Source organism: Triplophysa dalaica, chromosome 11 (genome assembly GCF_015846415.1).
Source record: "Triplophysa dalaica isolate WHDGS20190420 chromosome 11, ASM1584641v1, whole genome shotgun sequence".
NCBI lineage: Eukaryota > Metazoa > Chordata > Actinopteri > Cypriniformes > Nemacheilidae > Triplophysa > Triplophysa dalaica.
The window spans coordinates 21,713,201-21,732,439 of record NC_079552.1 but is presented as its reverse complement, the minus strand read 5'-3'; the positions used below and the strand labels follow the sequence as shown (position 1 = coordinate 21,732,439).

At 36.0% G+C, this 19,239-nt stretch overlaps 2 protein-coding genes across 4 annotated transcripts; one reads left to right on the top strand and one right to left on the bottom strand.

Annotated features, from left to right (window-relative positions):
* Positions 1–1,310: 1,310 nt before the first annotated feature.
* On the top strand, positions 1,311–12,048 carry oit3 (oncoprotein induced transcript 3). Of its 2 annotated transcripts, none has more exons than XM_056761081.1 (9): positions 1,311–1,390; positions 4,528–4,902; positions 4,980–5,093; positions 8,312–8,434; positions 8,515–8,637; positions 8,716–8,876; positions 9,212–9,624; positions 10,376–10,475; positions 11,337–12,048. In XM_056761081.1, exons 2-9 carry the CDS (start codon positions 4,659–4,661, stop codon positions 11,499–11,501), a joined length of 1,443 nt encoding a protein of 480 aa, XP_056617059.1. In that variant the 5' UTR covers positions 1,311–1,390; positions 4,528–4,658; the 3' UTR covers positions 11,502–12,048. The 2 variants fall into 2 exon arrangements, with proteins under 2 accessions (XP_056617059.1, XP_056617058.1); XM_056761080.1 differs by lacking the exon at positions 1,311–1,390 and adding an exon at positions 1,415–1,664.
* A 286-nt stretch (positions 12,049–12,334) lies between these two features.
* pla2g12b (phospholipase A2, group XIIB) lies at positions 12,335–19,003 on the bottom strand. 2 transcript variants are annotated; one of them, XM_056761087.1, is made up of 4 exons: positions 18,512–19,003; positions 16,296–16,384; positions 14,060–14,225; positions 12,335–13,304 (listed from the first exon to the last, which is right to left on the bottom strand). In XM_056761087.1, the coding sequence occupies exons 1-4, from the start codon at positions 18,858–18,860 to the stop codon at positions 13,186–13,188; spliced, it is 723 nt and encodes a 240-aa protein (XP_056617065.1). In that variant the 5' UTR covers positions 18,861–19,003; the 3' UTR covers positions 12,335–13,185. The 2 variants fall into 2 exon arrangements, with proteins under 2 accessions (XP_056617065.1, XP_056617066.1); XM_056761088.1 differs by having other exon boundaries at positions 16,308–16,384; positions 18,512–19,002.
* Between the last annotated feature and the right edge of the window lie 236 nt (positions 19,004–19,239).

Below are 19,239 nucleotides of genomic sequence, written 5' to 3'. Positions count from 1 at the left end.
TTGTCCTTTCTTTAATTACTAGAAATGATGTTGACTCCTTGAGATCACTGGAATTCTGTTTCAGTTTTTTTCTGTATGTTTGCCAAGATTTGTTGTTAACACTTTTGCTTAAGAATGTTTTTTAGCAAATGCCTTTATCAAAGGCAACTTTCAAATTAGGGAGCATTAATCATTACCTTAAAGCAACACTATGGAACATTTGCTCATGTGGTTGTTAGCCGCAATTTTCTGTTACAAGTGTCTTAAACACTGTCACTTTATAAGCTTCCTTGTGCTCAGTGCAATACATGTGAATTTGTTGACTAATCTGAGAGAAAAGGAACGATGTACAATGCAGAAACATTGTTTGGAAACTCTTCCAGAGACGGTGGATGTTTGTACCAACCCGAACACAGAACTTACCAAGTAAAGTTGTAGCCGCTATAACGCTCCTCAGGTAGCAGCGGCAGTAGAACTCATCCATTTAAGAGTTGTTCTACCACTGAAATACTTTTAGAGACATTCTTTTTAAGGTTCTATAAATTATAAAGTGTTGCTTTAAGAAACTCAAATAAAAAAAAAACAATAAGAATAGGCTGGAATTGCAGTAGCCTATATTTAATAATAAATTTCCATATTGAGCCAATTTCTTATATCATTTTTTTATTGCAATAAATTGTTTATTATTGTATGTACTTTCAATTTTATATTATCTTACCTTATTTGATATATTGACAGTCAACATATGTGAAAATATTTTTCCTTCGTGTAAGGGTTAAGATCCAATAACAAGTAAAAAGACAAAATGATGTTAACAATATATATTCTATATATTAAAGTTAAATAATGTCAAGTACAAAAAAACTCATTTTTCAGTACTTACATTTATATTGTTGGAAATAATGTATAATGTATAGGAAACATATTATTTCATATTATTTACACATCTTTTCAAATATCGAAAATAAATCAGCAAATAAAGAACAAATATATGACACAAAACATATGCACACTCTTGAAAATAAAAGTGCTTCACAATTTAGAACCTTTTAAATTTCAAGTGCAGGGTAGTGTTTATAAAATGTAACATTGTTTTGGTCAAGTAGAGAAGAAGTGTTAAAATCAATGTTGAAAATGTGAATAAAAATACTGTATTTGTTACACATCACATTATATTGAAATTAATTATAAAGATGTAAAATTACTGGTACAAATGTGCAAATTCTGACATGTAGCAATGTCAGCCCACTAGATTATTTCTAATTGGTGGAAATGATGATGTTACAACATTCAGGGATCTCTCATATCAGGGTGGGATGGATAAGCCAGACTCCAGAGACAATGAGAGGATGATCATGACTCCATCCGGACGGGAATGTTTGTCAGACAAAGGACAGAAGAAAAGGTCAAGGTGAGACTGTTGTCCGGTCCATAAGATGAAAAATAAACACAATATTTACATGTATTGCATTATCAGAGCCATCCTTCATATTAGGATAGATAACGCAGCACACTAAAAAAACCAAAAACTCTTTGCCTCAAACTGAAGTGTGAAGACTGGAGTGACTAGATGTTGCTTTTATTTGACAAACACAATCTGACGTTTGTACAATCCTCTCGACCACTGGACATGTTTTTCACCCTGCTTATTCTTCTACATACTCTGTGTAAAACCGAGGCCTTGGGTAAGAATACATTGTTGAATGTATTATGTTCTGCTAAAATAATAATGATAATACTTACGCTTCATTCTTAAAGACACCAGTTATGTTTATTTCTGATACAGCTTTAAAAAAGTCAACAGTTTTTTGCACAACTGAGGACATGTTGTTTTAATATACAGTAATATAAAGACAAAGTGTGGAAGTGTGATGTGTAATGTGCAGTTGCTAGGTGTTCTGAGTTATCATGATAAACACAATGACATGTTGTTATATGGTTGGTAGGTTGCAGTAATGTTGTTCTGTGTTTGCTTACTGGCACAAAAGTAATGACGCAATTAGATACTGTGTCTATGATATTTGATTCTAAATAGATTTATGTCATGCCTCCAGTCTGATCACTTGGAAAACTAATAGCACACCTCAACAATATGCAATATATAAGTGATTTTGGAAAACGTGTGGATAAGATAAGAATGAATATCTAATGTTTTTTAAATATATGTAGTGTTTGGTTCCAAAATGAGATAACTCTGTTTTTATAAAATTTATAAAATCATGTTTTGTCTTATGTTATCATTTTAATTGTGTTTTATTGTTGTTATTAAGTTAGAATTTGTTTTTGTTATTATGCTTTAAATTAAAACAAATCAACTGCAGTTTGATTGATATTAATTGGAATCCACAATAAAAAACACGATTTATGACATTTTTTAAAAACAGAGTTATCTGATTTTGGAACCAAACTCTTTATTTACATGTGAAGAATTGTATAATATATAAATAGATATTAACATCTCATGTTAAATTTGTCTGTAACTAAAGGGAAAACTGACATGTTTCCTCAAAAATAAAAATAAATAAGTTTAAAGGACAAAAATAATAATAATAATAATAAACAAAAACTTAAATAAAACTAAAGTAAAAATGAATTCATATTATTTATCAACATAAAAAATAAACAGATACATTATAAAATGATAAAAGCATATACCAAATTTGTTAAAAATTTAACTAGAATGAACTTAAAAAAAAAAGTAAAAAAGCTAATATTGAATATTAGTAAAACTAAATAAAACTAAAATCAAAACTATAATAACTCTGCAGCAAATAAGAAAAGATCATTATATTCAATCTATAATAAATGAAATCCTCTTAATTGCAAGTTGATTGTCTTCATACTCTAGAAAAAAGGCGGATTAAAGCAAAAGAAGATGATTTATTGTAGCAGTGTCCAGTAATATATCGTTTACATAAAACAGTCTTGACCTGAACATCCGCTTATCCTTGGCCTCCAGCTGTTCTTGTATGAGCTGAACATCCTTAAAAGATAAACCTATCTATAGTCTGTCTGTGCCGAGAGCCCTGTGATTCAATGCTTTTGAAACTCATACACGTCTGACATTCACATAGCGAAGGCAAACATCACTATTAAAATGTTTGTACTTTAGGTTCGGGATCTAGACCCCTAACCTGCCTTATTAAACTTCAGCGGGTGACGTGTGAAATTAAGTGTTCATCCACTTGACAATAGTGTGTTTGAACCAAAAGGTCTGATCCGTTTGAACATCTTAAATTTAGATGATGAGGTGAGTTCATCTGGATGTGTCCTGTATGAGGAACAGTGTCTTGCTGCCAGCATTGATTTTTCTTTTATGCCTGTTGATCATTTACTGTGGAAGAGATTTCCCTCTGTGCCTCATCATCCGGCTGACACCTCCTGACTAATCCTCATTCTCGCTTTACGCTTCATCATTTTTTATGTGCTTATTATGGTCCGGCAGAGCAGCCCAACTTTATATTAAGATCTAATTATGTGTATAGAGAATGTGAGAGAGACAGAAAGGGTGCAGTGTGTGGTATTGATCACTCAGCACCATTTGAACAGAGACGTCCCTTCACCTCTGATAACCAGCTGAGGTGAATCAGGTTCTCTACTAACAGACCAAGCTCTCTCTTACTCACGGGTGCAAGACATCTTGTTTACCAACTAAATGAACTGGTAAAGCTGGTTCTATTGTTGTGATGTTGGCTAACTGTGAAGGATTTGCTAGTTAAAATAAAAAGTGAAGTGTCAGTTTTGTGCCAGTAGTATAATCAAAGAATATGATAAATGTTAAGGAGGTTTTTTACAAAAAATCCCAATCTACTGTATCATTGTTTATAAACCATTTTGCAAGATGTAAACAAAACAGTTTAAAAAAAACACTTGAAGAGTGTATTGCAAAAACAGATTTTAAAATCACGTTATTATGTTATCATGTTTTTATTATGTTTTTTTTTGTTAGTTAGCTGTATTTATTTGAGTTATTATTACTTAATCAAAAAAAAAACAATTGCAATTTGACTGATATGAATTGAAATGCACAATAAAAATCATAAATCATAAACAATCACAGTTATCTGTTTTTTCTTAAAGTACCTCTTCACTTTCTAACATAAAAGACAGTTTTGTCTGACACGTGCGCGCCTGACCCCAAGTGAACTTCCGGTTTGAGCTTGGCTAGTGTCTAATAATATAACTATTTATATTAAATTTATGTTAATATTCATTTATATTATTATGTCATTGTATAATACTTGTATTAAATAAACGATTTATTGAGTTTTTTAGTATGTTCATTTCATTAAATAAACAATTTGTTTGAATGAGTCCTTCAGTTTGGACACATTTAAACAACCGTATGATACATTGACATCTAGTGGTTGAGATTGGCATCGCAGTCTAAATTTAAAATATTGGAGACATAAGGTTAGCCAAGTAACGGTTCTTCTATTGCTATAAATTGAGATTTTGAGTGCACATAAATAAAAAAAATGAACATTAATAACACAATTTGGTGACCAATATATGTTTGTCTTCACCCCTTGTCTTTACCCTGGTCAGTTATAGATCCCTGCTCGGCCTACATCAGTCTGAACGAGCCCTGGCGAAACACCGACTACCACGTAAACAACTCAGCGGGAGTCCCTCTGTGTGACCGGAATGTGGCCGGAGAATGGTATCGCTTCACGGGGATGGCCGGCGATGCTATGCCCACCTTCTGTATTGAAGAGAACCACTGTGGTACTCATGCCCCCATTTGGTTGAATGGTAGCCACCCACTGCTCCGTGACGGCATTGTCACCGTGCCCGCGTGTGCCAGCTTCAATAACAACTGCTGTCACTGGACCGCTAGTGTGGACGTGAAGGCCTGCGCTAAGGGTTATTACGTCTACCGCCTTCCCCGGCCCTCCGTCTGTTTCCATGTCTATTGTGGCCGTAAGTCTTCCTTGTGTCTCACTGGGTCTTTCTGATGAGTTTTGTGTTTGACTGGTTTGATGTGTGTTTTCCTGCAGATTTCTATGACATATGCGATGAGGTGGAGTGTAATGGGGCTGACTGTCCTGTGGAGCCTGAATGTCGCTGTCCTAGTGGGACTGTTCTAGGAACCGATGCTCAGACCTGTCTGGGTAAGGCCAGGGCAAAATAAAGCTGCTCTGCTATCAAACTAAATCCCTTTGACTCAGAAGGACATTCTGAGTTTTGTACACTATAAAAAAAGTTTGAATCATCTAAATATAGGGTGTAATGAACCTTGGTTATTAGGAAAATGAATTCCAAAGATTGCAAACATGTGTTTTTACATTAATTTATAGAGTATACTATATTTCAGAATACATCTGAAAAAAATTCTACAGAATATAAGGCAACAATACAGTTAGAAACATAATGCAAAAATAATGTAGTTTTGGTATTTTAATTATACATTATTCATTTTTCAAGCTAAAAATAATAATAAGTATGAACCCTGTTTAACTTTCCTGAGGTAAAACACCACTTGTATATAAAACCTAAACAAGTAAATAAATATATAATATATATAAACAATAAGCTAATAAACTATAATGAAATACTTGCTTTTGGATACAATAACATATAATATAAAATAATATATAAAATAACATTAAAAGCAGTTAATTTGTAAATTTTTGACCTAATTTTTAAAAGTTAATTAAATTAAAAGCTTAATAATTGTTTAGATAATTTTCAAAAAGTTAATTAAATTAAAAACTTAAATAATTTTTGAGTTAATTAAATAAAAGTTAATTAAATAACTTTTTTTTAAATAAATGTTTTATGTTTAATAATTTGTATTGTTTTTTTGAGTGTTTATAAATGTTTATATGACACAATGTGTGTTGAATTTATTCTAGCCGGTAGTGATGGGCGCTTTTCAAAACACTGCTCCTCAAACCGTCACAATAGCAAAACACTTCTTCATAGCATTAAATTGGCCAAGTTCCAAGAATTCAGCAAACAATGCTTGTTTACATCGTAACGTTTCACAATGTCTGAGGTTTTGCCTAAACCACACTTGTTTGAACCCAGTTTAGTTTTGAGGAACCAAACATTGCTTCAGAAACTATTGACTGTCTTGACAGTGAGTAAACAGGGCAGTTGTCTTTGGACACAGACGTTTTCTATTATGTAATATTATATTTGATGTAGGCATGTAAGAACTCTGAATCGTATATAGAAGAGGAAAAAGCCACAGGAGGACAATCAACAGAATATATACAGTTGAAAGAAAAAGTATGTGAACCTTTGGGCTTTGGGATTTCTTCATAAATGGTCATAAAATGTGTTCTGATCTTCATCTAAGTCACAACAATAGAGAAACACAGTCTGCTTAAACTAATACCGCACAAACATTATACGTTTTCATGTTTTTATTGAACACAACATGTAAACATTCATAGTGCAGGGTGGAAGAAGTATGTGAAACCCTAGGCTAATGACTCTCAAGAGCTAATTGGAGCCAGGAGTCAGTCAACCTGGGGTCCAATCAATGTGATGAGATTGGATGTGTTGATTAAAGCTGGCCTGTCCAATAAAAAACACACACCAGTTTTGAGTTTGCTGTTCTGAAGAAGCGTTGTCTGATGTGAACCATGCCTCGCACAAAATAGCTCTCAGAAGACCTACGATCAAGAATTGTTGACTTACATAAAGCTTGAAAGGGCTACAAAAGTATATCTAAAAGCCTTGATGTCCATGTGTCTACGGTAAGACAGATTGTCTACAAATGGAGAAAGTTCAGCACTGTTGCTACACTCCCTAGGCGTGGTCGTCCTGTAAAGATGACTGCAAGAGCACAGCGCAGAATGCTCAATGAGGTGAAGAAGAATCCTAGAGTGTCAGCTAAACACTTACAGAAATCTCTGGCACATGCTAACATTTTTGTTGACAAATCTACAATAAGGAAAACATTAAACAAGAATCGACTTCATGGTAGGACACCACGGAGGAAGCCACTGCTGTCCAAAAAAAACATTGCAGCACGTTTGAAGTTTGCAAAAGAGCACCTGGATGTTCCACAGCACTACTGGCAAAACATTCTGTGGACAGATGAAACCAAAATTGAGTTGTTTGGAAAGAACACACAACGCTATGTGTGGAGAACAAAAGGCACAGCACACCAACAACAAAACCTCATCCCAACTGTGAAATATGGTGGAGGAGCATCATGGTTTGGGGCTGCTTTGCTGCCTCAGGCCCTGGACGGATTACTGTCATCGATGGAAAAATGAATTCCAAAGTTTATCAAGACATTTTGCAGGAAAACTTAAGACCATCTGTCCGCCAACTGAAGCTTAACAGAGGATGGACGATGCAACAGGACAACGACCCAAAGCATAGAAGTAAATCAACAACAGAATGGCTTCAACAGAAGAAAATACGCCTTCTGGAGTGGCCCAGTCAGAGTCCTGACCTCAACCCGATTGAGATGCTGTGGCATGACCTCAAGAGAGCGATTCACACCAGACATCCCAAGAATATTGCTGAACTGAAACACTTTTGTAAAGAGGAATGGTCCAAAATTTCTCCTGACCGTTGTGCAGGTCTGATCTGCAACTATAGGAAACGTTTGGTTGAGGTTATTGCTGCCAAAGGAGGGTCAACCAGTTATTAAACCCAAAGGTTCACATACTTTTTCCACCCTGCACTATGAATGTTTACATGTTGTGTTCAATAAAAACATGAAAACGTATAATGTTTGTGTGGTATTAGTTTAAGCAGACTGTGTTTCTCTATTGTTGTGACTTAGATGAAGATCAGAACACATTTTATGACCAATTTATGAAGAAATCCATGTAAGCCCAAAGGGTTCACATACTTTTTCTGTTTTTCACAACTGTAATTCGTGCAATTGAATGGATGTGTGTTCAATTACTTGTAGAAGTAAACTTTTCTTGTCGATGTCAGTATTGTTAAAGGCCTTTGACATGGTGGTTGATTATTATACACTCTTCATGATTATTGTACAGTGTTTCTCAATCTTTGTAATGTCTATCATTACTATGAATTACAAGGAGCTTACATTTTCTCATGCATTGTGCAAAGTTCAACATCCAGAATGGTGCATGAAGTGTGAGTTTAATAATAGTAAGTAGTCATTGAAAAACAATTTAACATTAAAGCAAAATTTGTCTGTGGAATGTAGGTTTACGGTTATTGGAGTATTATCATGTTAGCTTAGCAACATGCTAACACCAAACTCTATTGAAATCAGATTTTAGTATGTAGGCAGTTGACAACAAGCTCGCTAGGTTTTGGAACAGAGTCACAGTTTCCATTTCCACCTACTCATCCGTTTTTAACTTGGCTCTGGTGTGTGTTGTGTCAGACGTAAATGAGTGTGAGAAGGAGAATGGAGGCTGTGCAGAAACATGCATCAACACCAAGGGTTCACGCCGATGTGAGTGTGGCCCGAGTAAAGTGCTGGACGTGGATGGAAAGAACTGTAAGGGTAAGTACAGCGAGAAAAGCATATTTGTAAGCAATCATTCACTTTACTCATGCGTTGTGGATATCTGTGGTATCGTGTAGAGATTGCTGGATGTGAACATATGAATGGAGGCTGTACCCATGGATGCTCCTCAGGGGACGAGTCGTATTACTGTCACTGTCCACGGGGCTTGACGCTGGGGGATGACAATCGCAGCTGTCAGGGTAAGATAATCACTCACATCTTTTACATTCTTACTCTTTGGATATGTAGATCTCACATAAACACTTTTCTGTGCGCAGTCCCTGTCCAGTGTGATCCGAGCTCCATAGAGGTCTCAGTTCCCAAAGATCTGGTGGGAGGGCTTGAGCTCTCTCTGTCGAACTCCTCCTGTCGTGGCGTTTCCAATGGCACCCACATTAACCTTCGCTTTAGCTTGAAGAGCTGCGGCACTGTAGTGCAGGTAAATCTTATAATAGTGCGTCTCAAAATAGTCTTTGGTATAATGAAGTTCATTCATCATTGGGCACAAAAGAACTACAATTAAGCTCTTTTCAGCCTTAAATACAGCATGAAGACCAAATGTAACCTTTTAAGTGCGTAATGTAATCTGCAGTTTCATGTATTAAACAGAGATGTTGATAGAGAGGCAAATGTTACAGATTTACAGATTACAAATAATATTTTAACAGTGTTGTAGGCTCCTATTGTATGAATACATCATATTAGTGAAATGGCTAGAGATTCTTACAAATGTTATTTTATGTTGACCCTGACCATTTTTTCCCTCTTCTCCAGGTCACTGATGATAAAATTGTTGGGACTAACTTGGTGACAGGTCTGCCGCGGTCAAGTCCTGGCAGTAATGGAGACCTGATCGTGCGCACCAGTAAACTACTCCTGCCAATTACCTGCGAGTTTCCACGACAGTACGAAGTGTCCGACGGTTACCTGCCCAGCCTACGCAACACGGCACTTGAGTTAGCGGGACACAGTGAAGGAGTTTTCCCCTTCACTCTGGAGCTCTTTAAAAACGCTGAGTTTTCCGAACCCTACAGCCAGCCTCCACAACTGCGGCTGCGCGACTCGCTGTACTTTGGCGTGGAACCTCTTGAGCGGGTGGATGGTCTCAGCGCTTTTGTTGAAAGCTGTTTTGCAACACCCAGCTCCAAGGCTGACCAGGCCTTAAAATACTACCTCATTAAAGATGGGTATGTATTGAGAGAGATGTATCTGCTGACACAAGCATTCGGGAAGTGATAATTCGATAGTGTACCCTCCATTAAAAGTGCTGTAAGAGTTTTCAGCTGTTTTGCTAACTTCGGCTTAAAGCTGCAATCTGAAACTTTTGCCTCTCTATCACCATCTCTGTTCGAAACTTAACATTGCAGGTTGCTTGCAGTAATTTTATTCAAACTTCCAGTTAAGTTCAACTCAAAATAAAAATCATCATTATAAGCTTACTGTTGTGTATCGGGTTAAGATAAAACTACAATTTTTACATTTTCTGGTTTATTTTTTTATCAATTGAATTTGACTTCCCCAAAACTCTCCCCTTCGAGGACATGTCAGCCAATCCAAGCATGTAAAAGTCAGAGAGCATTCTCTGATTGGCTGAAAGAAAACAGGTTGCTTTCGAGGGGTTCCGTGAAATAAATCTTTTTGGGGTAAACTTAAAAAATAAGTAACCTGGCTGCCTTTGAGTTCATTCAACTTAAAAATATTAGTTAACTAATGAATTTCATATAAACTTGCTGTGTTAACTAATATTTTTGAAATTGCATCAATTCAACATTTTAAGGCAGCCAAGTGATTTCGTGTTTCGTTGAACACCTATTTCTGTATTATCATATAAGGTACAATTTATGCCTGACATTTAAAAACAAAAGCTTACAGCACCTTTAAAAGAAGCAGAGTCTATATTTGGAAGCTCTTGTGTATTAATGGCCATATGTTTCTCAGCTGTATTTCAGATGAAACCGTGCGTCAGCTTTCAGCTAAAGATCAGCTCTCCAAACACTACCAGGTCCCTGTCTTCAAGTTCATTGGCAAGGACAACAAAGTGAGTAAGCGGTGCATGCTGGGAAATCAAGCTGACTCCTGTCACGTTGGCTTGCCTTCGGTTGATAATGTGCTATTCTCAGTGCTTGAAGGTCCCCCCATAAAACGTTTTTTTTTTGGAGGGGGTTAGTCTCGCAATATACAATTCATACAAAATACACAATATATTTGATAATAATATGGAAAACTATATACCATTTATTAAAAAACCTGCTTGCATTCTTTATCTGTATTTTGGATCAAATCAATGCAGGCTTGGTGAACAGAAATGACTTTTGAACAGTAGCGAAGGTCCAACAGAATAATTCTAGCAATATTTACCAATGTAGTATTTCAAATTTGTCCTAAAAAACAACGGGATGATTGAAACTTTTAATAATAATATTTGTTCCAAAAGTCTTCTTTAAATGCAAGAAACTAGTTTATTAGATATCAAAAATATAAATTATAACAAGACCGTCTGGGTGTTAGTGTTGTGGGGAAGCTTCCTCTTCCCGACTGCAAATGAAGGTTTATGATTCTCCATTTTTTAGCTGAAGTTAGCTTCACCGTAGTGATGCCAATCAAGAAGTCCTGTCAACGATGTCCTGCGGTCTTTAGATGTGGGGCGGGCGTTTAAGATTTAAAGAGACATGACAACCAGCCCCTAAACAAACTTTATATAAATTATTGTAAATAATTAATTGCATGAATGTAATCACATTTGTCATAATCATTTTTATTCAAATAAAAATATCTGAGGGACTAAGTCAATTTTTTTTAATCTTATGTCCCGTATCCCCCGAGCCCCCCTTCAATTCGAGAACTGGCAAGCCTGTCTCTGTATAAACAGTGTGAATCTACAACAATTTGTGTGTATTAGGAGGTGTTCCTGCATTGCCGTGTGCTGGTGTGTGGACAGGCTCAAGGCGAGACTCGTTGTACACAGGGCTGTCGAAAGCGGTTGAGGAGAGATCTCTGGGTCGATCAGCACCAGAAGCAAGACGTTCTGTCAAGTGGACCCATTCACATACTACCAGACCCATGAGACACAATCACCATCCAACATGTATTACTGTTAAAAACTCATACTGTACACACACAAACGTAACAGCACACCCTACAGGCTATTTTGGGCTGTTTATATACACACATTCATACAGAATAACTGCAGTAATCCGGCATTTATCAGTAACAAGGCAGAGTTGTCCAATCCTCAAAAAGTTAAGCTCTAAGCATTTGTTGCATAATAACAAAAAACACAGAAATACATTTTGACCAAGTCACACATTTACTCACTTACTAACCCCAGAGGTAAAACCGAGCCATTCTGATAATATATCTGTTATTCTGCAATGATTTTTTCCTTCCACTGCTTTTGAGCAAACATTTACAAATCATTTATAGACCATTTATAAACATATTCTAACTCATTCTGAAAGCCTAGGTGAAGTATATGGAGTGCTTATTGTAAAGCGTATCTGCCAATGTGAGCACAGAAACATTTGTTTTTTTTTATTGTATAGCATTCACAATTCAATAAACAATGTTCACAACTAAACCTGAGGATTTCAATAAAGCTTTTAAAGCCTTCACTTTTTCACTCATGTCATTCCACATTTATATATGACTGTATGCATATCTTCTTTTGTGTTCTCAGAAGAATGTTGGCAACCAAACAACAATAACTTTCATTGTAGAAACATAAAACCACCGAGACATTTCTCAAAATATCTTCTTTTGTGTTCCACATTAGAACAAGTCATATACAGGTGAACCTCATAAGGGTTAATAAATGATAACAGAATTTTTAAAGTCAACTATCCTTTAAATGCTTATAATATGTTCTGCACCGTTTTACTAAGAAAAAATGATACAAAATGATAAAAATTGCCATTTATTGCCTTTCACAGTCTAGTAAACATTTTTATTATTAACGTTCAGTCAGGTAAAATATAAATTTTAGGTTTAATTATTAAAAACCAAAACAACTTTTTGTATTTATGGGTATAAGAAAGTTATTATTATCTTAAGAATACATATTTGAAAAAAAAGGAAAACTTATCTCGATGCAAAAATCATGACAACAGCAAACTTTTTGGCACCCATGTTCATGTAACCTGGACTGGGAATAATGATGGATATTTTGTCCTCTCATAGGTAGAAACTAAACACAATGCAAATACTGTATGTCTGACAGACACTTTCATACATACAATATTAACTTAAGTTCTTTAGTTTTCTCTAATCCACCAGGACTAGTTCAAGTGTTCCCTTTTGACAAGGCACAAGTCAAAAGAAGAAAAACGAATAATAGAAATTATAATTTTGTTGAACAAAATTCAATTAACAAACCAGCACTGTGGCATCATTTTCACAACAATATATTGATATATTATTGAATTTGTTGTTGTGTAATGCATTTATTTTGGACTTGTACTTGATGGTGATGAAGAAAAATATACCGTAAAAATAACCGCATTACATTAATGTGAATATAATGACAACTATTATGTTAAAATATACTTAATTGTCATCAAAACCACACCTTACAAATTGTCCGAATGGTCCTAAAATAGCCTTAATTTATCTTATGCAAAGGAAAAAGTGTGTGTGAGAAAAGAGAGATGTTGTATTGAAATATGAACTGGAAGTGTATTCATGTTAATACTGATGCCTGCTGTGATGTTGTGTGAACAGGTGTTGATGATGATGTGTTTTTGTGCAGGTGTTTACAGTTCATCCTTCTCGTCTCCTTCACAATAACATGCTGCCCTCTGGCTGTTCATGAAGGGCCTGCAGCCCAGAGTCCATATAGTGTTATACATGGTGTCCGCAAACGTCTCACATGCTGGAGATAAACAAGAAGAGAGGTTATTACAATAACAATTCACACTGCATCATTTATCAATAATAAACAATTAGAAAATACCTCTCTTCGACAGAACAGCGAATGCTGCCTACAATGAATCTAAACAGATTTTGTTGTTATGTTATTTTCTTATGTTTATTCTGTGATGAAGCTCTAATTAGCATAAACAATAACAAATAATGGATGCAATATTAAGATCTTCTACCCTGTAAAAATTATTAGTGGTTTTCCATTCCATTCCATTTTCTACCGCTTATCCAAACTACCTCGGGTCACGGGATTAGTGGTTTTAATTTATAAAATTAAGTTACCTGGCTGCCTTCAAAAATAATATTGGTAATAATATTTTTTAGTAGTATAAAAAATATTAGTTGACGTAACTTTGCATCTAATTCATGTAATAACAAATATTTTGTTTATGTTGAATTAAATTAAAATTTTAAGGCAGAGTAACTTAATAATTTAAGTAAAAAAAAATCAATTTGTACAGTGCATTTTAATTTTAGAATTTTCATCTACTTTTTAGTAGGATGAATTCAAATTATAACTGACATTTCTCCTGTTTCTTCACCTTTTATGCATCATTATGTGATGAATCTGTTGCAAGTACCTGCGATGCTTCTTAAGAAATCTCTTACAACAACTCTTTCAGTGAAAATGTTAAAAACAGGCAGCTCGCTGGGTTTTGGAACAGAGTTGAGGCATGAATGTGTTGGTATGAGAGCATTTCGCACCTTCAACCTTTGACATTAAGCCCAGACTCTTCTTGAGATCGCCACAGATGCTGTGGAGACACCAGCGGAACTTGGTGTCACAGCGGTACTTGTTCGATCCACAGGTGTCATAGCAAACGTCCAACTGGTTACAGCATTTGGTCATGGCTGGAACACCCACATCAAACTGCGGAGAAACAGTACATTTCACAACATTAAAACAAGAGTGTCAAAAATACAGTGCAGCAAACTCTACAGGTGAGTACAGTGTCGTGTAGAATGTAGACAATGGATATTAAAGGGACAGTTAACCCCAAAATAAAAATTCTGTCATCATTTACTCTCCTTCAAGTTGTTCCAAATCTGTATAAATGTCTTTGTTCAGATGAACACAGAGAAAGATATTTGGACGAAGGCTTGTAACCAAACAGATCTTGGACCCCATTGACTATCATATTTTGAAGTAATTGCTCAATATTTTTTGTTCTGTTGAACACAAAAGAAGATATTTTGAAGAATGTAGGACAGCAAACATTTCTGGGGCAATTTCGACTACTATTGTCATTATTCCTACTGCATTCGTCCAAATATCTTTCTCTGTGATCAACCAAACAAAGAAATGTATACAGGTTTGACACAACTAGAGAGTGAGTATTACAAAAACAAAATTTTGGGGGTGAACTATCCCTTTAAGAAATATGTCAAGCTGCATTTTAAATATTTGAGATTTCTGTCCTCATCCTTGTCTGACTTCTTACTTTGGTACTCTAAACAACTCACGGATTGTGGATATCTTGTGGTTACCGTTCCATCTCTTAAATGAACATTATGACAGAACATGTTCACCTACAGCACATGATCTATTGTCCTTCCAGACATGGTGACGCCATGTAATTCTCTCTGCCAGCATATAATTCATGTGTGAAGACTTCAGCTGCTGCAAAAATAATTTATTGCTTTTGGATAATAAATGTTTCTATTTTGCAGAGCATCAGTTATTTATGAAATGTTATAATGGAGGTTAGAGTCGGATCGTAATTTGTGAAACAGACGATAGAATTTGTAGCCAATATTATTGGAGGATACAGATATATAGTCTTTATTAAGTGCTTTCTGAGTGGACACCTCAAACGTCAAATTTATTTTAGAGCATTAGATTCCACAGGACTGTCTCTGAGTCTTTGTGTGGAACTTAATTGGCTCATTTGACTTCTTTAACCCTGACAGCATTCCCATCAGCCGCTTGGCTGGTCGCCATCAGACTTTCTCAATCAGCTTAACTGAAACCCATTAGACGTTCACCGTCTCTTCAGGCTCTTTACTAACCTCTTCGGTTGTAAGTTTGGCTAAACTGTGGAATACTTGTCTGACCTAGCCTGACCTTTGATTTCTAACTAAGGTCTGGACCACATTGCAGCTTATTCACGAAACAACAACATAAGAATTCAAAGACATGTAAATAATCTGTATTATACCACACCAAAAATGTCTGAGTGCACACTAACTCAGTACAATAAAAAAAGGAAAATCGAATTCCTTTGGTGCTATTCTACACCTAAATGTATTTTTTGGATGTTATAGGGACATGTTAATAAAGGGTTTAGTGCACGTTAAGGGTGACTAAGTGCAAGCTCCAATTGAACACCATAAAACTATCATTAAAGTAATTGATATGACTGTTACTATAATAAACGTTATCTGAAACCATTTAAACTTTATTTCAGAGGCAACAAACGAACTCATCTGCAAAAATCACATCCTGTTAACATATTTTAATGTTGGTAATTTTGGCACAAATTTCAGTTAAGATTATGTGACACTACCTATTTTATACAGTCCATTACACATACCGTAGCCTCAAACACATGCTATTGGTGAGATAGGTGAGTGAAGTCAAAAAGTTGTATAGTGTTGCAAAGCCACATTTAAGTAAATTGCAGAATTGCATACTAATAGTTGTCACTGCACACCAAAAATGACACCCTTCACTTTTTTAAGGACTTATTTATGCTGCTTTATTTATAGATCTTAACAGCCCCTGGTGACCACAAAAAAGTATAAACTTAGTTCCATAGATGCAAGAAAATCACCCAGAATTGGATTGACATGAGGGTCAGTGAATAATGACATACAGAACAGTAATGTTAGTTTTTGAGTAAACAATCATTTAATTGACCCCTTTATATTCTGTCATGCACTGGGGTGGATGTAAAGAAAGTATTAGAGTTTATGTTAGTAGATAGAAAGAGACACATACACTGTCCGGTACCTGGAAGCCAAGCAGTGTGGTGCTACAGCCATCAGGTTCAGGCATCTGATAGCCAGGACGAGGCTGAGGAGCTTTACCTGAGAAAAAATACATCTCAATTATGGTCTGCATTTATATACAGTAACACCTTTCAGTACCATGAACACATAAATATACAGAAAAATGAAATGTTATTAAAGTACACTTGGCACATCACTTCAAAATTACATTGTTAAAAGTCTAATTCAACTGCTTATTTTTGCACAACAGAGACAGACAAAAACAAAACAAAGTTTGGTTAATCTTCTGATGATAGTTTTTCTGGTGTTTAATAATGTTTTCTATTTTTTCACAATATTACATTACTTTTTCTGAACAGGTGCTGGTGACGTATAAATGTTTTGGTAGCGTGTATTTAATACACAGTATCATGTCTTTCCGGTCCGATATCTTAAGCAATTTAGAGCTACAGTCAAGGGATCCCTTTAAATCTGACTGTTTACTTTGTATCCAATTTTGGTTTTATCAGTCAGACAGACCCCAGGTTGACTGGCACATGAGAAAACATCCCAAAGCTCCTAATGGTTCATTCCTGCTGTCATTGGAAGTCAAAACCCTGAAAAAGCAAGATTAAATGCTACACCTATTTTATTCCCTTACTGTAGCTTTGGCATTTTATCATCTGCCAAATGTTCAGTCAGCATTTAAATTTTTGCATGACATTAAATAAACACTGTAATAACTGTGTCATAAATGTCACGCAGCATTAAAAATATACGTACAAGAAATAAATGACGTATAATGAAACAGATGAAATGGTTTAAACAATTTCTGGCCTGCACAAGCTATGATTATAAAATACTTTTACTTACACTCATATACACATAAAGGTTAAAGTAATAGATTGTGTTTATTTTGGGTAAAACAAGGCAGATTTGTATTGATCTGGTAGGATGACATATTACGATTTATATATGAGCCTGTCTTTGAAATCCAGACTAACATCTTATAATCTATTCATGCGATTAAGAGCATCAAAGTTTGACTTCAAGCATCCATTTCATTATGATTTCCAACTTCGAAATGAAATTACTCAAAGATATCAAGATTTTAATGTTCTTTAAATTATGTAGGATGATGTTATGTAGAAAACAGTAAATAATAAAAATGCCTTTTGCACGGTATCACAGACAAGATATTTCGTAAAACAGGACTATGCCTTAGTTTAATTAGGATATTTAGGTCGCTTTGATATAAATCATATTTGATATAAATATGACTAGTCTGCATCTTGAGAAAAAACAATGGAAATGACATATTTGAAGATATGTCAGGGAAATATTTTTCAGTACATCAGATGAAGCAGTTTGATGTTATAGCTGCATTCAGTGACCTTGATTGGACGTTGCTGGGTGGGTGTTTGTGGGGAGTGAGGGGGCTTGTTGGTTGTGGTTTGGGGGATTTTATTGTTGGGGCTGTGTGGGTCTGGTTTGGTCTTGTTTTGTGGTCGATGTTGGACAACAGAGGAATAAAGTTACATTATGGCATTACTATTTTTCCCTGGTTGTCCCTATGTTTTCTGGTGACGATCGTGGAGTGGGACCGGGTTGGACCTGCAAGGTTTCGGCGAGTGGGACTTCCTGGGTAGTGGGCTCTCCCTCTTCTTTGGGATGTTTTGCTCGGTGGCTTTTGGTCGGGGTCACTGAGTTCAGCTATGACACATCAGAGGGGATCTGGCCCTACCGGCTGAGCCTGGTTTCTCCCAAAGTTTTTTTCTCCATTAATCAATCATTGGAGTTTGGGTTCCACGCCACAGCAGGGCAGTGTTGGCCTGCTCACCGGGAGACTGCATTTATTTATTAAATTATTTATTTAGTAGATATTATTCATAAGAATGATATTGCCTATATGTTTACATAAAAAAATTGTGAGTGGATGTTCCGTTACAGTGCCTCTGATTAACAACTTCAAAGGTTATTTTCTCAATATTTAAATATTTTTTCACCCTCAGATTTTAAACGCTTATATCTTTACCAAATATTGTCCTATATCCTAACAAACCAAACGTCAATAGAAAACTCATTTATCCAGCTTTCATATGATGTAACAATTTTCAATTTCGAAAAATTTACCCTTAAGACTGTTTTTGTGGTCCAGGGTCACAAATGTGCGGTAAACAAAGTGCCAAAGGCTTCAGAAAAGGACCACAGTGGTATTTCACCTACCGTATCTACAGCGGTACTGACACACACCATCCCGACCTCCCATCAGCTCCAGTACAGAGTCAAAGTATCCATTCACCGACTGAAAGCTGTCTCTGATGGAGTTGAGTCCCCAGTATGAATCGTCCTCAGACTCCTCGGTTGCACTTTGGGTCTCTGCTGGTTTTTCACCTCCCTTAATAACGTCTTCTGACTGAAACTCCCCAGCACGGTCTTCATTTGGGCTCCCGTCTGCCTGCGTTTCAGGCAAAACAGACCCGTCATCTGGTGAATCCACAGCAGCCTGGATGAGCGTGGCAGCCAGGCCTGTGGAGACACACACCAGGAACAGCACCAGAACACGAGACAACATGATGCGGCCGAGGGTCTCAGACGATCTGAAGAGCCCGAGTAGAAGGTGAGAGGAAAAGTATCGAAGGGTTTTGGTGAAAAGACCGAACAGCACAAACAGACAGTGTTGATAGTGTTTCGTGGAAGAGACTTTGACCTGTGATTAGATCAAGCAGACAGCAAAGCATTGACTGGTGCTCGGGTTAAAGGTAACCTCCAATCTCTTCTTCTCGCTGTGAATCAGAGACACACTCCCTGTTTGCAATCCACTCTTGTGCTTTCATTATCTGCAGTTCACATTATGTGACATAAAGACCACACTTTTCTTCTGTACACACAATGCTTTAATCTGATTAGGTTTATTGTGTTTCTGCAGGTTTTGCAATTGACTCTCAGCTGAA

Excerpts from the sequence above, each read along its gene's own strand:
- pla2g12b (XM_056761087.1), bottom strand. The coding sequence starts at position 18,860 with ATGTTGTCTCGTGTTCTGGTGCTGTTCCTGGTGTGTGTCTCCACAGGC. Across the intron at positions 16,385-18,511 it reads TCAGTACCGCTGTAGATACG|GTAAAGCTCCTCAGCCTCGT; the intron begins GTAGGTGAAATA and ends ATTTTTTCTCAG. Across the intron at positions 14,226-16,295 it reads GCTTCCAGGTACCGGACAGT|TTTGATGTGGGTGTTCCAGC; the intron begins GTATGTGTCTCT and ends GTTTCTCCGCAG.
- oit3 (XM_056761080.1), top strand. The coding sequence starts at position 1,550 with ATGTTGCTTTTATTTGACAAACACAATCTGACGTTTGTACAATCCTCT. Across the intron at positions 5,094-8,311 it reads CGATGCTCAGACCTGTCTGG|ACGTAAATGAGTGTGAGAAG; the intron begins GTAAGGCCAGGG and ends GTGTTGTGTCAG. Across the intron at positions 9,625-10,375 it reads TACTACCTCATTAAAGATGG|CTGTATTTCAGATGAAACCG; the intron begins GTATGTATTGAG and ends TATGTTTCTCAG.